This window comes from Python bivittatus, unplaced genomic scaffold, assembly GCF_059951505.1.
Source record: "Python bivittatus isolate LINGU-HERP-01145 unplaced genomic scaffold, Pbiv_v1 ctg000580_np1212, whole genome shotgun sequence".
Classification (NCBI taxonomy): Eukaryota; Metazoa; Chordata; class Lepidosauria; order Squamata; family Pythonidae; genus Python; species Python bivittatus.
In genome coordinates, this window is record NW_028277087.1 from 4,226,404 (window position 1) to 4,247,805 (window position 21,402).

General features: G+C 50.5%; 1 protein-coding gene across 3 annotated transcripts in view; it reads right to left on the bottom strand.

The window, feature by feature from the left end:
- MIDN (midnolin) overlaps positions 1-21,402 on the bottom strand; it is a 36,400-nt gene that overhangs the window by 2,470 nt on the left and 12,528 nt on the right. For all 3 annotated transcript variants that reach the window (XM_007431885.3, XM_007431887.3, XM_015888702.3), the window contains exons 3-7: positions 20,823-20,910; positions 20,644-20,706; positions 11,317-11,766; positions 9,703-9,835; positions 8,458-8,736 (exon numbers count right to left, since the gene is read on the bottom strand). In XM_007431885.3, the coding sequence (XP_007431947.1) occupies positions 8,458-8,736; positions 9,703-9,835; positions 11,317-11,766; positions 20,644-20,706; positions 20,823-20,910 (1,013 nt within the window). The remainder of the gene's footprint in view (positions 1-8,457; positions 8,737-9,702; positions 9,836-11,316; positions 11,767-20,643; positions 20,707-20,822; positions 20,911-21,402) is intronic.

The following is a 21,402-nucleotide window of genomic DNA, read 5'->3' on the forward strand; positions in this document are numbered from 1 at the left end:
AATGAGAGAGAGAGAAAAGCGGAGTCACTCAACAAGACGTAGCCGTGGCATTTTCTCTCCCAGGGCCTCCTGTGTCAATGACCCCAGGGGACCGGGGCAAGAGAATATATATGATTTTGGAAAGCGGGACTTAAGGGGGAAAGGAGAGAGTTTTGCTCAAGCACTGAAACCTAAAATAACAGGGCACCACTCGTGCAAAAAAGCAATTCAGTCTGCCAGAATTTGAGCCTCTTGTTCTCCCTCCCCAGAGGGAACTCAGGGATACTTGCCATTCAAGGTTAACACGGGCATCTGTGTTGGGTGATGGGCACTGGAATAAGGAGTACGGGAGGAGAAGGAGGAAACACGCACGTCGCATGAAGGGCGCGCTACTACTGCATCGACAGGATCGAAAGTAGCCAAGCACGTTAAGAATTAACTGGCTGATCTCATGCCCTGAAGCGCGGAAGGGCATTTTTAATCTGCACTGGTGACAGAAGCTGGAGGCGGCATTTATTCTAGAGGAATTCATCTGAAGAGACCACAAGCGTGCAGCCGCCCCCAGAGAGAAAGACTCGACTTGGTGGACAGGCTGATCAAAGCAGTGGCGGGGGGGAAGAAGAGAGGGGATTCATTCTCTCCACTGACAGTTTAATTAGATTGCTTCTTTCTTCTTCCAAGAAGCTCCATGAACAAGCCTCTAATCTCCTTTGGCCTCCACCACAAGCCTGCAAGGTAGACTGTGATGAGACTGACTGACTCAAGCTCCCCCAGTCACTTTTCTGGTGGATAGGAGGATTTGAACTGGGGTCTCCTTAGTCTTAATCTGGCACTGTAACCCAGTGTTCCCAAGCTGGGCTACTCCCAGGTGGGTGGACTTCAACTCCCAGAATTCTCAGCAATGGCCATGCTGACCAGGGAATTCTGGGAGTTGAAGTCCAAGCATCTGGGGGTTATCCAGGTTGGGAAACACTGTTCCAACCCCAGGAATCGGGGAATTGAGACAATATTGCCAGTCCAGTCTTGTGCTTTTAAATTAGCTTGTGCCACCCCCCCAAATCAGTACCGCTATAGAGTCACAGCAACAACCGCAGCAAAAGCAATATTCAAACTGCCCAGATATGTTGAACTACAACTCCCATCCTGCCTGAACACTAAAGGAGGGCCCCTATGTGCATGCAAGCTGGTGCACTGGTTAGGAACCGTCGCAAAGGAAAGAAAAGAACAGCACAGCCTTGGCACAGCCTTGGCACAGCCTTCCAGGAGAGCCGATTCCCTTTCCCGGCTCGAAATCCTACCCACCTCCCGCTTGGCTCGATTCCCACCTGCCTGATTTTCAGCACTCCCAAGAAACCCTCCCACCAGCCTTCCTGCAGCAACAGCCCCTCATGTCTCCCCCACTGGGCCAGACCCCTCCCTTTGCCAAGTCTCTCTGCACAGCCGTTTCCAAGCATTTTCACCCACAGCTTCCCCACCAGTGAGCAGAAAAGCATTCCAGCCCTTTGCACGCCACTGAGCGCAGTTACCTCCCAGGCCCCTTTCCTAAGACCTTCCTTAAGCATGCAAGTCAGACGGAGAACGCACAGATCCGTGTTGTCTGCCTGCTCCCTCCTCTGTGCATTGTAGGATTTGGGGAGCAATCCAGGGACCGCTCTGTTGCATCTCTCCAACTGTTCTCACTGGAGGCCTGATTTTCAGAGCGCAGCAGCTCACAATGGCTTCGGGACTTCAGGGAAGCATTGCTTCCCCGACGTGGCCCAAATAAGACGCTGTGGCCCTCGTGCCTGCCCCTTGCTCCCCCAGCCTCCATTCCTTGATTGTCCTGCCCTGTTACAGTAGCAGCTTATGGAAGCAGAAATGTGGGGATGTTCCCCTAATTTCACCCAGAGAGTGCAAACGCCTGGCATTTGCAAAGGGAGACCCTGGATCTGGGGGTTCCCCAAAGCCTCTGTGTTGCCGCCATGCTTACCCTGGTGAAAATGGCCACACCTTTGAGCAAAGGTCTCCCTCTCACGCCACCCTGAAAATGAAAGTGAATCCTTGAGCAGAGAGGTGGATGGAGGGCAAGGTTGCCGGAGACCTCTGGGCACTCCCAAAATTGTGTGTCATGCAACAGGGAGGGGAAAAAATTAAATGCAGGACTGGAGGGGATGAAAAGTAGCTATACGGAAGGAGGAGGAAGAGGAGGAGGAGGAAGAGCATCACCACCACTACCAAGTTTGGGTCCTCCTCTCCTACCACGTAAACATTGAACTGGGAAGTTACTCTTTCCTGTTTGAACGCAACCCAGGCTGATGATTTGCAAAGAACACCTTCTTTTTGGCAAACACCCCCCAGAACAACCCAAATGATTCCAGATGGGCTGAAGGGAACCGCACTCTGCACATGCTCGGCGACGCCCCTTTCCCACACTTATTTTCCTCTGCAGGACGACAGTTGCTCCCATCTATTCCAGTCAGCAGGCCCTCAGAAGGCGGCGGGGAAGAAAAAACAAAGGGGGCTTTGTCTCCTCAATTTGTTTCCACAACAAATGCGGTCCCCAAGGGCTGACCCCCCCAGGTGCAGCAGAATGAAAGGAGAGGGTGTAGAGTCCCCCCCACCAGCCCAGCCCTTTTGTCTCCCTCTCTCCCACTTGGCTGCAGACAACTGCCTAATCGGGGCGGGGAGGCGGGGGGTTTACAAAGGCTCAATGCAGCATTTGTGGCTTCAAACCTCCTCTTCCTACAGCTTCTCCCTTGCTACCTTCCGTTCCTCCCCAATTCATCCCGTGGTTCTTTGTTTGGGAAAAGAAAAACCCCCCAGGGGGTGCACCCAGGCTTGGGGAGGGTGGGGGACACACGCAGAAGCCAGCGACGGAAGCAGCGGAGTCAAAAACTAATGCTATGACGCGTGTAGCGACAGAAACATGCAGCCGGGAAACGTGCAGCAGAACCCTCACTTCCTCTGCTGCGCCACCTCAAAGTAATGTGCTTCCCCCTTCCCCAACCGTTCGCTTTTGTGTTTCAGGCAGGTGGCATCTGGTGGCCTGGGAGCTGGGCATCTCACCCGCTGATCTTTGCTTTTTCAATTGCCTTGCCAAGGAGGGCCTCGGCGGCTGCCAACTTCGCAGGCACTTGGGTGACGTAGCTCGGCCGGCGTGCGCAAAGGAGTCGGTCTGCTGCAGCACATGACGAGGGGAGGGGGCGGAGGGGGAAAGGAGGACAGTGGATTCCCAGAAAGTGGGGAGGAGGGAGACAGAGGAGGGAGACAGAGGAGGAGGGGACGGGAAGGGGAGGCTGCCTGTTTCTTGGGGTGGCCGTGAAGGCCGACAGCCTCCTCCATGGCAGCATTTGTAGGTTGGACTGACCCCGCCGCGGGAACGGCGTCTGATGCAAGCAAGCGCTCCGGACTTTGCTGGCTCCAGCTGGTTGCTCAAGCAGGGAACGGCTGGGAGGGGATCTCAAGACCACTGGGTCCTCCCCCTTCCTTCGACAAAGGGTGCGCCCAACCGGATAGCCTTGAACACCAGCAGGGTTTTGCAACGTCCAGGCACACCGCCAGACTCCGTCCGGCGGGCCATTCTCCCTGGGGCTGCAGGAGGAGGAGAGAGCCGGTGTCTGTCCAAGGGCGTCTTGCAGGCAAACCAAGGACTGACGGAGGATGTTCTTGGCTCACCGGCTGGCTCCTTTTCTGAGCAAAGACGTCACAGCTCAGCGCCTGATTTTTTTCTCACCTCTCGAATTCAAGCACAAGAATGTTAAGAGATGATCTCCTGGCCTCGCGATTACGGTTCGTCCTGCCGGGTTCCCTTGCTACGCTTGTCTCGGTTCGGACTGCTACCCAGTGCAATGCGGCCAAAACCATCAGGAGAAGGCGTTTACAAGCCCAAGGACGGTTCTTAGGAAGCAAGAACCGAATTGCTTCTGAATTGCTACTGCTACTGAATTGCTACTTGCTACTGAATTGCTTGGCTTCCCCATTTTAGTCTGAGAAAAGCAGGGGGCTCCGAACCCAAAATAGAAAGGCCAGAGCAGGGGGTAAGGGAGAAGGCTGGGGCAATTGGTGCACAGAAGCACGACTTCCTCTCTCTCCCCTCTTCCTTCCCCCACGTCTTTTCTGGCACAAACAGAAAATGGACATTTCTTTTATTCCCTCCCGTTCTGCCACATAATCTTGGGCTCCTGCCCGAGAGAAGGGGCTGGTTCTCTCCAACCCAGTGTTTCTCAACCTTGGCCACTTGCAGAGGTGTGGACCTCAACTTCCAGAATCCCCCAGCCAGCCACGCTGGCTGGGAAATTCTGGGAGTTGAAGTCCACACCTCTGCAAGTGGCCAAGGTTGAGAAACACTGCTCTAATGCTTGGAAAGAAGGAACGAAAGGAGGATTAACCGCAAGAGGGTTGGACTTGAGTACAGCACTAATGGGAGACCAGACTGGGGACAGATCTTCCTGGAGAAAGTCTATCTATGTGGCCAGTGAGAGCCAACACTGACTTGATGGCACGTAATCAAGCAATCTATAGCGTTTAGAGCACTAAAACGTAAGAATGCTAAAACCTGGAACATATGCACATCTGCGATCCCCCCAGAAAAACTTTTGATTGTTTTGTCTAAAAACCAGAAGGATATTTTCCCTTGTACACACGAGTAAGAAAAACTCCTTCCTGCAGAAAGCAACCTACTGGCTGACATTAACCAGGATATATCACTTGGATCACATATTGTTTATAAACATATACGATGTCTGTAGCAAAGCCTGGAAGAATTTTCAAACCAGGCAGAGCCAAAGCTGAACTCTGGGGCTGAGCGTAGCTCTTGGGGTGGACCGAGATGGGCCCGCGTTTTGAGCACACCAACTTCCCCAACTTGATGTCCTCCAGATAGGTTGGGACTACAATTCCCATAGTTTCCCTAGAACACAGCCTTTGAAATCAAGGAACCTTAAACGAGATCCTGATTGCAGTAGCTTTATGACGGTGCCTGGCTTCAACCGGAAGCATCTTTATTATCTTTTCTTCCCTCTCTATTCTCAAAATCACACCTTGTCAAGGAAAACAGATCAGAAACATAAAACTAGCAGTCCACTTTCCAATAAAAGCGAGTATGTGTAGCTCAGGGTTGAACTGCGGCATCCTTGGGGCTCTCTGAGCTTGGTTGTTTTCTTGCAGACGTTTCGTTACCCGACAAGGTAACATCTTCAGGGCTAGAAGGGAGAGGGGTTTGCTCTCAGTTTATATTCAGTAGCTCGCCCTGCCAGTGTTGGTGGGGGTGTTGTTTAGGGTGTTGTTTACCCTAATTAAGGAACTACCAAGGAGAAAACCACACCCCCACCAACCCTGACAGGGCAAGCTACTGAATATAAACTGAGGGCAAGCCCCACTCCCTTCGGGCACTGAAGATGTTACCTGGCCGGGTAACGAAACGTCTGCAAGAAGACAACCAAGCTCAGAGAGCCCCAAGGCCTCCACATTCCACTTTCCACGTGATATATGGAAATACAGCATCACACACCCAAACACGCACACACAGGGGGAGGGGAGGGAGGTAATTGGAGTGTGAACGGGGAAAAGGACTATTTTCTCACACACACACACCCAGCATTATTTGCATGGCGGAGGAAGGTTGGGGAGCAAATTGCACACTTTAATCTAGCCATCGCTTCTCCACTGGCTTCCTAAACAACAGGCGGTCTAGGTACATATGCAAATGCCGTGTTGATAAAGTAGAAAGAGAATCATCAACAGCCTTGAGGGAGGAAGCATTCAAGGTCTCCTGGGCAGGCAGTGGGATAATACCATCCATTAGCAAAAGCAAATAGATAATCTATCCTTTCATTATGCTTCAGGGTCCCCATGACCTAAGATTTACTGACCTCATAATAGAGGTAGCAAAGGAGGTTGAAGGACGGAGAGAAAAGCTTAGGTAGGTGCAAAAAACTGGGAGATGGAGCTTACGTGTTGCTGTAAACCAGTGTTTCTCAACCTCAGCAACTTTGAGAAGTGTGGACTTCAACTCCCAGAATTCCCATTGCTGGCTGGGGAATTCTGGGAGTTGAAGTCCACACTTCTCAAAGTTGCTGAGGTTGAAAAACACTGCTCTAAACCATGGTTTATTTAATGGCTGACTTCACACAACACGTAAGCCAAAATTAATTCCTGACTACAAGAACATATCCTGGCACTTTTCTTGGCCGTGATATTTATTTACTCCTCAGCAGGAAACCTAGTTTCAGATTTCCTGGTGGCCTCCATTCCCAAGCACTTATCAACCCAGGCTGTGCTTTTGGACTTCAGCCAAGGCCGATCAGATAAATGGGAGGAAGATATTTCTAAGAGTATTGGGCTGATCTTGAAGGGAAGGAAATCTAGAGCGGCTTTGACGCCACAGCTCCTTAGCTGCATTTTGGCCAGCAGTGGATTATGGGGCCGTTTGTACCCCTGCAGGAAGACCTCCCACTTGGGGCAAGACACTCTGACGCGCGTTGCCATACGCCCATAAAGAAAACAAACAAAAAAACATCTAAACTGAAAATGACAGAAACAGAAACCAAACCGATTCTCTGTTGCCTGACCACATGCGTGAGGATTAAGGGTAATCTGATTATGCATCCCTCCCTCGCAGCTGAAATATGCATCTGGTAAAGAAATTCAAAATGCATCTTCCAGGGATCACAAAACCGGGGAAGACAAGGGGATATGGTGCAATGACATTTTGTCAGTCCAGAACACACTAAGGCAATGTTTCTCAGTCTTAGCAGCTTGAAGATGTCTGGACTTCAACTCCCAGAATTCCCTAGCCAGCATGGGGAATTCTGGGAGCTGAAGTCCAGACATCTTCAAGTTGCTAAGATTGAGGAACACTGCACTAAGGGCTAGACTAGGCCCTCCAGAAGGCCAAGTTTACAAGACCTAGATCACAAACTATCCTACCTCACAGGATTCTTGTGAAGGGCAAGACTGGCACACGTGCTCATGAGAGGAAGAATGCCAATTGCATGCTTCAGAAAAAGACTCAGTTGTGAGAACCATAACAGGTAGAGACGATTGGTATTTTCTGGGAAGGGAAGTGATGGGATACCCTTCCAAGGGTTCTGTGAATGGTGTCACACCGCTGGAAAAATTAACCATAATTCCTCATAGTTCTATGATTATTGTTTGAGCTGCGGCTGAAAAAAACCCTGAAATTTAACACCCCCACCCCTTGATTTGCAATATTCCACTCTGGGGCAGTCATGCATCCTGCTTGCTAGTTTCAGATAGAGTGGGTCTAACTCAGTGTTTCTCAACCTTGGCAACTTGAAGATGTGTGGACTTCAACTCCCAGGATTCCCCAGCCAGGCTGGGGAATTCTGGGAGTTGAAGTCCACATAGCTTAAAGTTGCTAAGGTTGAGAAACACTGGTCTAACTCCTCTGCAAAGGGTTCTGTTAAAACAGCAGAGATCAAAATTTCTTTCTTTCTCTCTCTCTCTCTTTCTCTCTTTTGGAATAAGATTGGCTTGCACAGAAAAGGCCTCTTTTTCGGCCCTTCAGAGCATTTTTCTGGATGACCAACAACAAATTGTACCAATTCTAACCTGCCTGAGAAATTCAGCATACCAATTCAACTCAACTCAACTCAACTCAACTCAACTCAACTCAACTCAACTCAACTCAGCTCAGCTCAGCTCAGCCCAGCTCAGCCCAGCCCAGCCCAGCCCAGCCCAGCCCAGCCCAGCCCAGCCCAGCCCAGCCCAGCCCAGCCCAGAAAAATTCACTGCAACGTGGGTTTCACTGGCAGAGCATCCCTCTCAGTTGCCCGATGTTACGATGCTGCAAATCCAAAAGCAGGCATAACCTAACTTAAATAACTGAAAAGCTCCAAACTAAATTGCCCACTCTCTAAACCAGCGTCCCCAAAACATTTCAGCCCATCAACTCCTTCGTGAAGTTTCAGCTTGTTCATCAACCCCCAAACGTTTACGATATGAAAATAATTTAAGAAAAACTACTTTAATTAATAGTACTATAATAATGATACTGTGATGACAATAATAACGGATAGTTATTATTGTTAATCACCCTGCTCTAAACCCCTGGAGAACGAGGAAAAGGCACCTTGAAGATGCTCCCGCATTCTATCAGCAGCACCTTGGAAGATATTATTATTTATGCATGCATTTGGCTTTATTGTATTTTATACCATTTTATTGTATTTTAATCAATACTTATTTGCTGTTTTTATTGCAAACCGCCCAGAGCCACTTCTCGTGAGATGGGTAGTGTCCAAATTGGAAATATAAATAAAATCCCAACCCAGACCCCAACTCTGTCCATCATTGATCCTGCCCACTTTGCATAGGCCCCGCCCCTCTCAAGATTAAGCCCCCCTCATGCCCCCACCCCCGCTCAAGGCCCTTCTCTCCTGCAGAAAACAACCAGTTCCTCCACCTCCCTGCAACACCAAGAGAGACGGGGACAGGAGAAGCAAGGTGGGGACCCCAAGAGCGGGTCTGCGGACTCACCAGCGGGCTTGCAGGTGGCTGCTTGGCTCGGGCACGGGACCCCCAAGTGCAAGGGCTGGTTAGCAGCGGCTGCCGTCCTTTCTGAGGTAGTGTGATTGGTGAGATCCAGGGAGGGGGTCGACAGGGAGCACTGCGTCTGGCACCGCAGCTGCGTCAGCGACTGGGGCATGCCCTGGTAGTGCCGCGTGGCGCTCAGGAGGTCGTTGAGGATCTGCAGGATGGTGCCGATGTCTCGGCGCGGCCGCCCGCTGCTGTCTTGGCAATTGGGGTGCAAAGTGCCTGCGGGGGGGAGCAGAACAGGCCACGGCTGAGCGAGGATTGGAGACAATCCTGCCTCCTGGGTGACGGCAGGAGCGGATGCCATGCAGAAAATCCATCCCAGTGAAAAATGACAGTATTGGTTTATAGCAGCGAAGTTGCTGGTCCTGCACATCAAGGGTCGGCAAATTTTTTTCTAAGGGGCCAGATCCCACCCCTCCTCTGCGTCTGTGGGTGCAGCTGGCAGGTCGGCAGGCCAAGCAGAGTGGCGGTCATTGGGCAGCACCAGCCCGCCTGCAAGGAGGCTGCTGGTAGGGTGCTGCCACCCAGGACGCCCTGCCCCCTGCCTGGGAGCTCAGCTGAGGCTCGGGCTTGATGTTCAGCCACCCAGCCACCCACTCACGGCCCATAGAAAAACATGTTGTGGGCCGGATTTGGCCCACGGGCCATAGTTTGCTGACCCATGCTCAAGGTTATCATTCAGCTTTGTGTAAAAGAAGGCAATACGTGCAACTTTTTTTTTCTTTAAGCCAAATACTTCTTTCCCTTATGGCTGAGGCTTCAAGAACTTTTTCTACCCAAGAAAGTGTTTTTATTAAAAAAAAAAACCTGTGAAAAGCCAGTTTTGAAGCCCACAAGGAATTGCATTTGTCATGGACTACTGAGTGCTCAGGGCTAACACCAGTTAGCCACGAGATCTTCTGGAATCTAAACTGGTCTGCTGCCATCAAGACACAGCGAGTTCGGTTGGTTGGGGGTAAGAAACAAAAACTTGTTTTGCTTAGATAAGGATAAACTCATCAAGTGCAGCCGGTATGTTTGCTGGGAGAATAAAAACCTAGGCAAGCACTTGAAATGTCACTGGCTTCTTTATCTAATTTAAGAGCCCTGTGGGACTCCGAAGCTTGCATGTATTACCTTCTACCCCTATTTCCTCCCGTGGAAAGCAGTAAATGGGGCAGAGAGAGAAACTTAATGCAGACATACCAGAAAACGTTCCCGAAAAAACCCCAGGGGCGTGGTTAACAAAGCTTTCTATCACAGCGCCGTGTTTGCGGGTCCGGGAGGCCTGGGTGGGGCTGCTGCTGGGCGAACTTTTACTCCGGGTGCTGCAGTCCACCTGGAAAAGCCAAAGAGGAGATGCTAAGCAGGGGCTGGAGACTCACCCTGCTCCAAGGAGCAAAAACTCTCCCCAAACCATCTTCAGAGAAGGTGTTATGATCAGAAAAAGTTCAGTGCCAGCCTTCCCAGTCTCAGCTGAAAATGGGGGTGTAAAGAGATAGGAGAAGGCTGTCGGGCCACCTTTTCTGGAGGCAGGTAGAAAACAGAACAGAAAAGCCACACGCTCTAGGCTTCTTCGCTGGGCAAGGGCCAAGGTGGACTAGAACCCTTGTGATGCCCTAAGTCAGTTGGAGAGGAAGCCAGTTTTGCTCTTCCCTGTCAGAAAGACATCTCTAGAAGCAAACACGACTGCTGAAGTTTACTCTTTGTTTTTCCTTCTCCCTCCGGATCAATTTTCCTCTGCATGTGAAAGGTCTCAAGTTCAATCCCCAAACTCCCACTGAAAAGGACTGGGTAGCAAATTAGGGGGAAGACTCTTTTCTGCCTGCAAGTTTGGAGAGTCGCAGCCATCAGTTTGGCTATCCTAACCCAGCCTCATCGGGTGGTACCTACCGGATACATTGCGACTGCGTTTCCCAGAATTCCGAGGCAGCCCTCTAAAATGGCTGGCTGGGGAATTCTGGGAACTGTGGATCTGCAGTTCCAACACACCGGGTTTGAGAAGGCAGACTTAGACGAGCAAACGGTTACAGACTAAGCTGAGCGAGCCACAACAACCCATATAACAGACGAAGAGCAACGCCCGGCTATGAATTTCCCTGGTATGAAGCAATTCCAGTGATTCATTAGGAGGGAGATTATGCCATGAAAAAATAATGCATGTGTAAAGGAGCCAAGGTTTAGAAGAGGGTGATTTCTGAATCAGAGGGTGTTTGTAAGAACAACCCAGATCAAAGGCCAAGTGGGCAAGGCAGTGGGGCGCAATGATTAAAGAGCTGGACTATGACGGGAGATTCAGCTTCAAGTCTCGCCTACCTTGCAGGGTGGTCGTTTGGGGGGAAACACAGGGAGGAGGGCACACTATATAAGCCACTCCAGGTTTCTGGAGGAATGGTGGGATAAAAAGCTAACCCATAAATAAAGGGAGACCCTCATCCCAGCTATGGGTCCAGGTTCTTCCCTCCGGCATCATCTGCTCCGCTTTGCAGCCACCAGAGATAAAAGGAAGGCTGTGCCTTTTTAGCGATCCGGAATGCAACACTCCGCAATTGTCCATAGCACAAATCACACAATGCACAATTTCATGGTTTGCGAGAGGGCGGGGGGAGCAGAGGGGACTACTGACTGATTCTACCCCTTGTGAGGATCTGTTTTAAGCCTGCCCCACATCCCTGGATGCTAATTGGTGGGGAGAAAGGCTGCCATAGGTTTCCAAGTCTCCTCAACGCCAAAGGGTCTGGATTTCAGCCTTTTCTGTTCATGCTCCACCCTCGGGGCTTCCAACCCCCCTCCCTTCACGCCAAGCACCCCACAACTGACCTCTGAGCACGAAGAAAGGACGCTGCCACTCCCCCCACCGTTGACTGTTTGCGCACTGGCCCCGTGCGAGTGGAACATCCCTGCTGTGACGGGCGTTGGGTTAGCGGTGGTACAGTACAGCGGCATTGTCTGCATTGGCGACGGAGAAGCAGCAGGACTGGGCACAGGGCTTTGCGGGCAAGTGGGCGCCGTGGGGAGTCGGGCAAAAGTGGAGGACGTGGGGCTGCCCCCGTGGAGGGTGCGGCAACTGGAGGCGGCCGGTCCGGCTGTCGGCACCGGCATGGTTGCGGTCGTGCCTCCGGCTTGCTCTCCACGGCTGGCGATCACGTGGCGGTGTTGGAGCTGCCCGCTGTTCTGCTGAGCTGCGAGCTGCAGCTGGACAAACATCATGTGATCGCCCACCCGCAGGGCAAGGGTCAGGGGGGACCTCCCGGACAGGAAGTCGTTTACCTGGAAAAGAGAACAGCAAGTGGAGAGGTCAGACCGGACGGCTGATTTTAAGCCAGAAGTTTCGCGCGAGGACAAAGCTCTTCCTGGGAATCCTAAGGACTCAAAAGCAACCAGGATTAATCCTGCACCTGATCATCCCAGGTGCAGGATTAAACCTTAAGTTACTAGCCTTTCTGGTGGCAATGCTACAGCTGCAAACACTACAGCTGCAAGCGTGTCTAAGACTTCCTGGACCCTTTCTTGTCTTAAGAGAGGGGGCTTCTGAACTCTGGCGCTGGGTGCACCTCCGTTGCTCCCAGTCCATGGTCCCAAAAGCAGGGAAAAAGCCCCAAAGCACGAAGGAAAATACACAAAGTCTGTGGGAACACTGCATTATTTGCTCGGAGCACTCAGGTGGCCTGTGGTTGCACGGCTACCGTGATCCTCAAAATAAGAGACGCGGCACCCAGATCTGAAGTTGCTGTTTTGCACCAACAGTTCAAGAGAAGGCTGGGTGGTTGTTTGGCTTGAACTTCTCCCCCGTCAGCTGCTGAATGCAGAAGAAGAGGCCAGAAAGAAAGAAAGAAAGAAAGAAAGAATTTCCCCTTTCCCTTGACTTCTGCAGCAATTCCCAGCTGGGATGAGTTATCTTCCCTTCCCCTTTAGAGGCAGACCAGAATACACCTGAGGGACCTTCAGAGCAGGAGGGAGAGCAACTGGCCTGGCGGACGCAGGGTGGCTGGGGAACACAGAGCAGTAAATATTTGCTGAACCAGGTGGGGCTTGTAGCTGAAGGGTGGAGTTTTTAAAAAAGAAAGAAAAGAAAAGAGAAAACTGGACTGGGAGGTTCTCCTTGCCATCAGAACTGGCAAAGTGGTGTTGGGGAGGGGAAGAGGAGAAGAAAAATATTGGGTTAGATGTCTAGCCGTCCTTTCCCTTCCCAACTGGCTGGAGGTCTGCAGAGAAGCAGGAAGAAGGCAGTCTCTGAAAGAGGATCAAACTTTTAATGGGGTGGCCCAGATTTAAGATTTGGGGAGGGGAAAAGGCCACAGGGGCTGATGTGGGCACCAAGGGCTTGCACTAATTGTTTTTTTGTGTCTTGGCACCTGCGCCTGTTTTTTTACCATGGTGAAAAGGGACCAGGGAGGGTATGCAAAACAGGGCTTCGGCACCTCACGCACGTCATGGGGTGCTCCTGTTTTCAAGCCTCCAGCTGAACCACTTTTTCAACCCTATACGGACCCAGCAAGCTGCTAGATCTTATGGAGGAAGCAACATCCTTCAGCTAGCGCCGCGTACAAGAGACGGAGGACGGTAAGGACGGTTGTTGAGGGAGGCAACCTCCACCGCAAATGATTCACGAGCCCGTCGGACGGTGCCAGATGAAAACCTGCCGCCTCTGAAAACGAAGCATGCAGAGAAAAGGACGGTCCTGCCTTCAAACTCCCTGCTTCCTGTTACTGCATGATCAGCACCCCCCTCCCCTCTTCCTTCGCCTCTGCAGAAACGTCAGCAAAGCGAGAGAGGGAAAGGCCACCCTGATTATGCAGGATCCATGCCTCCAGCTCGACACCCAAGCTTGCTGCAAATCTTCTCCCACCTCTGCCTTTCCCTCCCTCCCCCTCCGCGCGTGCCTCGCTGCAAAGAACGGAAGCTCTGACGGGGGGGGAGTTTCTGAGAAGCTCGTGGGAACAGCAGCTCGAGGAAAGGTGGCCAAGAGGCGGCTGTGCGCAGCAGAACAGCCGCAGGAGGAAGAGGTGGGTGGGAAGGTAAGGTAGCGAGTTTCGGACACCAGGTAGGAAAAAGGAGGGGGGAGGAGGGAGCCAAAGCAGCTTGGTAGGGGTTTAGAAGAAAAGAAAGTCTTTGTTTAAAAAAAAAACAAAAAAACAGGGAGGGAGAGAGCGAAAGAAAAGCCCTACCATAGGCCCTATTCTATCCAGAGGGCACCCGAGCATGTGCAGAGCGCACCCCTACTCGCCACCCCCAGCCGAACAAAGCGTGACTGCATAGCTCACATCTCTGCTCCTCCCTTTCGTGTTATTATCTCAAGCTGAAACATGCACCCTTTTTGAGACCAGAGGCCTGTTCTGATTAGGTTAAAGGATCCCGACTGCGGGACTCTCTGGCCAACAAAAATCCTTCTTTAAACAGACGGACTGCGATTACTTGGCTGGCTTTAAAATCCAGGAAGGTTCAGTGTGATTACAAAGGATCATGGCGATCAGGAAGGTCTCTTCTTTTGCGATGATAGCCAGGAATGGAACCGTCGTGTACAGGGGTACTCTACCCCCGAACCCTAACCAGAGAGAGGGGTGCTGGAAGGCTTTTCAAAATGCAGCTGGAGGGATATGAGCCTTGGATCGCAACCAGCATGAAGAGTTTAGATCCGCTTGTGGATCTAAAAGGCACGAACTGAGCAGGACCGTTAACCTCCAAACGCAATCACGATCCGTGCCGAATTGCCATAGAAAAAGCTTCCCCAAGCTGGCACCCTCCAGGAATGCTGAACTACAATGCCCATGGCACTCAGCCAGCACAGGGCATGGGCTGAGGTAGATGGAAATAACAATCCAGTACGACTGGGGGGCACCAGCTTGGGGAAGGCAGTGATCAAACTCTTCTTTCTGAAATCCAAACCTTCGCTCTCTTCTTAGCTCCGTCGGGGGAAGAGATCGCAATCTATCTAGGCTTGCCACCCTGTGCCCAGGAGGGGAAGACTGCCCCCAAGAGCCTTTGCCACCAATAAATGGGACTGCCTGGTTAAAAGGTCTGGGGGACAAACGAAGCACCCCCCAAAGTACCCCCATGGGCTGCACACAGAGTGCGGCCCTTGGGGGCAGAAGACTGGGGACGCCGCTGTCACTCTGGGCTAACCAGGCGGGACCTGTGCCTTAAACCGTGGGTCCCCATGACCAGTAACTCTAAAACGGGGCATCAGTCAGGGCCTGGCTGTTTCCCCCCCCCAATCCTGCACCCCATTCTTCCGTCTCCCGGGCTCCGATGGCCCTGCCTTTATGCTGCCAGTCACGAAATTCCAGATGGGCAGAGGCACAAGGGCTTTCGTACCAGCGGGCCATCTCCCTGCCACCCTCACAGCAGTCACGACATCTGCACTTGCCTCCCCATGCGCAAGGCGCCCGCCCCCGCTGGCAGCACCTCAAGACCACTGGGCACCCACCCAAGACAGGGCATACCGCAAGCGATTAAAAAGCAGGGGGGAAAGGGGGGGCTCCTTTAAGGAGAACAAGAGCACCAGCTGCAGAAGCCCCTCCATCTTCATACGTGCATGCACACAGTTTTGATGTGCTTCAGCTCTCCCCCCCCCCCCCGGAATTCCCTCTTCTTGGTCTCTGAATGCAAATCATCCCTTTGTTCTCCCCCGGAACAGCCAGCACAGATGGCAATTACCATATGCAAAAAAGAAAAAGCTAGAAAGGGTTGACTGGGGGTCCTTGGCTTGAGGAGCCCCCAAGATCTGCTCTCGGCTCCTTTGTCTTTCAAGCCCGGCTTCTGCCAAACGGCACAGATCTTTTTTTATTTTTCAGAGACGAAGCAGGACACCACCCAGGAAAAGCACAGGGTTACGTTTCCGGGGGGTGGGGGGAGAGGGGAGTTCCTGCATCCTTCCTTCTCTCTTTCGGCTCCGCTTTGCAGAAAGGGACAAACCGCAGCAGCCGGCCTTGCAAGGCGGGCCACCGAGGGAAACAACTCCCCCCCCCCACAACACCCATTCTGCATAAAGTGGAAAGGTGGGAACGGAACCCAGCCCAGGCATAGCCATGCCAAGCACGGCAGAGAGGGGACCGTGGCGCCCTCCCTCTAGAGCCACCCGGACCTGCCCGCAATGAGCGCACTCTCTTCTTAGCCAAAGGAGCTTAAATCCCCAGGCCGTGCATCCACCCCGGAGGGGATCACTGAAATCTTCCTGAACCAACCTGTCCAGACATGATCCTCGCCACCCCCCTCCACCCAGGACAGAATCCTTTTTCGGCAGTGAACTAAATCCATGGCTCAGAGAACTCGCCCCCTGCTTCTGGATTGGCAGAGCTGGCCATTTTAAGACCTCCATCTGTTTACCCCTTCCCCGCCCACTGCGGATAAGACTGGCACCTTTCTCCTCTCCCGGAGCTTTGGCACTTCCAGCTTGCCAAGGGCCCTGGTTCCCTCCTTCCCTTCCCTTCTGCTCTCCTCCAGATTCCTTTGACGTCAGAGACCAATCTTAGGTTAGCGGAGATCTCCCTGGACACCTCCCTTGTGGGATGACTCACGCACGCTCAGCGTCAGCTCCCCCCCAAAACTGGAGCACTCCGTGGCCAGGCCCTTCCATGCCACAAGATTCTTGGCAGTGCCAATATGTCCCTTCCTTTGCTGCTTGGCTCCCCCTCTGGCCTCCCCCCTCATCCAAATGGGATGGGTGCACAGGGAGGGGAAGCACTGCCGTTCTCCCTTCCAATACACACACATTTGCACACCAAAGCACGGGGGCCCAAGGAGATCACAAAATGGAAGCCTGCCTGTCCAGGGCAATAAATAAGCAGCATGGTTAGATTCAAGCTCCCTTTAAGGGAATCATCGGGGTCGAAGAGACCCCTGAGGGCATCTGGCCACCCCTTGCTCAGTGGACCAAAGGCTATCCAGCCTGTGTCTTGAAAACCTTCACCCAAGGGGATTTGCCACATCAAGAGGCAACCCATCCTACTGGTTGACAGCGCTTAATTTCAATAAATTCCTCCTAATACCAAGCCTGACTCTCATTCTCTGTAGTTTCAATTCCTAATTCTCACAGAGAGCCGTTTGGGTTGTAGAGATTTTTAAAGTGCACATCTGAAAAGGCTCTAGGCTGCAAGGTCAGTGTTCCAGAAGAAAAAAAGATATAAATGACAATCACAGAACTGGAAAATGTCCTTGAGATCATCTAGTCTGACCCCCTCCCCAAAGCCGAACGTTGCTGCAGCACCCCAAGCCTACTGGGCAAAGGGAAAACTGCTACCTGTCAAAAGGCTGGGAAGTTTTTACTAACATAAAATATCTACTTCCTTATTGATCAGGCTCCCGTGGTCTGTAACCAAAGCAGAAAAAGCCGTGTTCCTCTTATGTGCGACAAGCACTTTAGCCTTCTCGTCCTTTGGATAAACACACCTAGCCCTTTCAGGTTTTCGTCCCTCACCTTGCCAAGATATAAACTTTTATTTCAGGGCTCGACCCCCATCCAAGCACTTTGCCCATGTTCTAAGGAACGGTTTCCATCTACCATTCAAAGCCAAGTCACTGGATTAGAAAAGAGGAATGCTGGAGAGAAGGCCAACCATTTACTTTGATGGGTAGCAGTTCTTGATAGCAAGCGCCCCTTATTTCTTGCTACCAAGCTTTAAATAGCATGTAAAATTTAAAATGGCATTTTCTACTTGTAGTGGTTCGGGCAATAAACATCTGAACCACTGTCCTTCTGAACCTGCAATTTTTAAAATCATTTTAGAGCAGTGTTTTTCAAACTTGGCTGCTTTAAGATGTGTGGACTTCAACTCCCAGAATTCCTCAGCCAGCAGGGCTGGCTGAGGAATTCTGGGAGTTGAAGTCCACACATCTTAAAGCGGCCAAGTTTGAAAAACACTGTTTTAGAGAATAACCACCCCTGGTCTGAAACTCTTCAAAACCTAGATGGCAGTGTTAGGGGCTGAGCATCTATGGGTTACTCAACAGCAAAGAATAATGCCCTCTGCACATGTTCAAGGGTCACCACCATTGCTCCAAGAAGCACGCAGAAACCCTGCCCCAAGACTCAACTGCTTTACAAGCGGAACGGAAGAACAGAAATCGAAATAAGCCTTCTGAACCTGCCATGTGCCTACTCCAGAGTTGGGGGGGGCTGCCCCCCCCATACACAACTTTTCCAGGTTCTTGAAAAGATGGCTCAGTGGGAACCCCTCCATTGTCCATTTCAAAATGGATATTTCTTGTTCTGGCCCCCAGCAACGTTTCCCCTTCCTCCGAGGGGGTGGGATGTAGTAAACCCAGCAAGTCTGGCTGGGGAATTCTGGGAGTTGAAGTCCGCCCATCTGAAGGCTGCCAAGGTTGAGAAGCAGTGCTTTAAAGAATCAGCCATGGGTTTTGGGAGGAGAGAACTTTTTATAAGGCTGGGCATTTTATGGGAGGCCTAACTCAAGAGGAAATGGGAGCCCTCCAGATGTGCAATGGGACCCATCCTCCAGCAAGTGTACATACATCTCAAGCTGAAGGCAGAAGAACAACCTCGCACAAAATTTCAACATCACCCCATCGCCAGGACATTTGGCTCTCAAAATTAACAAGCAAGAACAGATGATAAGTTTCCAAATTTGCAATTGGGAAACCTACTCCTGGTCATCAAAATACTTTGAGGGGCTAATTCCAAGTGTATTTCTATTTCCCTTATGATCCACAAACATTTGCATATGTGTTTCTTGGCCAGAGAGGCCCAGAGCCTAGAAACAAGAAAAGTACCAGCAACTTTGATCTATTTTGGGTGCATTTTGTCTGCCAATTTCTTGAGCTGAATCAAAAATAAGCAACACCAAACTGCAAAGGACTTTTCATAAGCCCAGTACAGTGACAGACTAATCAGTGGACCTCTGTGCATGCGCTCATCTCTCCTCTTCCCTCCTCATCGCTTCTTCCTTTCATCTCCCGCCTTTCAGATTGCAAACTTGTGGGCAAGGAATGCTTACAGCTTTTAAGGGTCAAATCCTAGCTGATCAAACCTCCAGGCCACCCCTAAAACCCCACTGCCTGAATTGCCCTTCCTTCTCCAAGCAAAAATATCTCAGTCTCACTGCACAGTCTTGCTCCTGAAAATATTCCAGGGTGCCTGAGGAGGAAGGAATGTGCAGATAACAGAAGCAACTTAATCAGAGCCAGAGCTATCACAGACAGAAGGCCAGCTAGCAATCATTCTTCACCTCAGCACCCTCTGGTATCCTTTCGCACCCCTCCCTCCACCCACCCTCTCTCCTTCCCAAAGTAACAGCAAGGCTGTCTCAGGAATTTGGTGCAACATGATTCTGCCCCCACCCCCAGGGAACTCTGCAATCCCTTAACTTCCCTTGCACCTTGATGTTTTTTTTTTTTTTAAAAAGAACTGCAAGAGAATAGAAGGGATATGTATGTTGGGTTAAAAAAAATTAGAAGCGTCATATGCGCAAGGAGGAACAGAATTAAGAGGAGGAGACGTTGGCAAGGAAGCATTTGTGTTTGCTAAGGGGAGGGGAAGGAAACGAACATACCCACAATTAAAATGCAATGACTGTAGGACAGCCTATGCAAGAATGTGAAGGCGATCCAGATCTTGAGTAAGGGGGTGAGGAAGAAAGGTTGACCGCCCCCCCCCCCATAGCTCTCTTTCCAGGGTGGAGATAGCTGTGAAATACTGTTATCTGCCAAGAGAAATCCCTTTTGTTCTCAGCTCCGGGGAGAAGCAACTTTTCTAAAAAAGATTCCCTTAAATAAAAAAGGCGGTGGGTGGGGGTGAGAAATTAGGGGACGGGGACCCAAAATCAAAGTCCATCTTTCTAGAGATAAGCTCAACCAGGGCATCACCAAACAAGAGACTTAGTATTTGTGACCAAGCACACAACGGCAGTGTCTCCAACTTCTCATAATATTCATTCATCAGTATAATTGATCTGTTGAGACAGATCCTAGATGAGTTAAAAATCAGACAGATTTTTAAAAAACCACACTTTCAACAAGTCAGTTAAACAGAAAGTTGATGACTGAAGATCAGGAAGGATGAGCAAAAACAATACAAATAAACAAGTGGAAGTATTTTATGCTAATGCCTTAAAATACAAGTGGCAGCAGTGCTGATAAAGAGAATCTGTCTACAGATCTGCATCGGAGAACCAAAACAGATTTAAAGCACTCTGTGCTACCCAAATAGAGGGCGTGCGATCCAGCCAAAAACCTACGCACTGAAGTAGCATTGATGGAAGAGACAACCAGTTCAGTAGGACTGCAGCATTAATCAGAGACCTGAAAAGGGTCTGAAAGCGTATGATTCTGAATTGGGTCCTTCGGCATAGCTAGTCACAAAGCCTTAGCTTCTTCTGTCTTGCTGAAACTACAACTCCCAGAATTCCTATCTCGCATGCTACATGGGGAATTCTAGGTAATTCTTAGCACACAGCTAGGAATTCTGGGATTTGCAGTTCCGGTACACTCGTAGGGCATCAGGTAGAGGACAGTTGTACCATAGTTTTTTATTGCTATAATAGTAGTAAATAATACTATAACAGAACATAAATGATAATAAATACAAGAGAAGAGCAAATGTTTATGCAGAAGGGAAATAGACTAAGCTCAACCTTCCCGTGGACTAGAATCCTGACAGAGACAGAGAGAGATTTGGTTTTATTTGTCTCTCATAAATTCACAAAAGCCTATTTAGTCTAAGAGTCACCAATCCTGAAGTCCTTCAAAAGTTTTGCCTTGTGGCCTGGTGGGCCCAACTGCTTGGACTCCTGGGAATTGTAGTCCAAACATTTAGAGCAGTTTTTCTCAACCTCGGCTACTGGTTGAGGAATTCTGGGAGCTGAAGTCAACTCCCAGAATTCCCCAGCCAGCATTTGTGGACTTCAACTCCCAGAATTCCCCAGCCAGCATGCTGGCTAGGGAATTCTGGGAGTTGAAGTCCACACATTTTAAAGCGGCTGAGGTTGAGAAACACTAACCTAGAGGCTCCTGAACTGCCTAACTTTGCAGTGCACCCAGAGAGTCAGCCCTCCATTTACTGTGATTTCCCATCTGTTTGCAGAAGCTTCTCTGCTTCTCTTTCTCTTCCTTGAGGATGGAAGAATTGGACCCAACAAAGTCCTTAGAGGAGAACAGACAAACTTATTCGCATGTACCTGCACCCCATCTTACCTGAGTTTCAGTTAAACTTTCTAATGCTTGCATCACGGATTGTTCTGGTCTAGATGCTTGAGACTGTAGAAGAAAAGAAGAGAACGTCAGGCTTCCAAACCAGATGCCCGTATAGTGACGTGGCCAGACTCTCCCAGAGTTCAGCCTGAAACCATGATTAGTAAGAGGGTAATAATTACCATCAAGCCAGCTTCCACCGTAGGTACCAGAGTCAACTTGCTTCCTTCTCCGACCCCCAAATCTTGCAGTTTGCCTGAATTCAGACGACTGAGGGGGAAAAGCAGGGGGTGGGGTGGGGTGGGGGTGGAAAGAAAAGGCGAAGTCTTAGTTTGCAATCTTTTAAAGAACCACAATGATTACAAAATACTTCCTCATGCACTTTGAGGCTGGAGAACTGCAACTGTGATGAGACTGAAAGAAAAAGGACACCATGGGGGTGCTACGGGGGGAGGGTGTTATTTAAAAAAAAAAAAAGGTCACTGTTGGTTTTATTACTACGAAAATAATAATCCCCCTGGCCCAAATGAGTTCTTCCCTTCTCTGAAAAGATGGAACAACCGGAGATCTTTCTGATTTCCTCCCTCCCCCAAACGCCTGTCTCAGCCCAGGTGCTCCACTTTTCCGCTTCTTATGTAAACACAATATTCTAAGTCTCTCCCTTCCCTCTGCTGCCCCCTGTGATTTCACAGGCATCTCTCCAACTGCAGAGCTCTTCTCTAACCCACTACTGTTCCAGACAATTGGAGTGACAGATCCGGG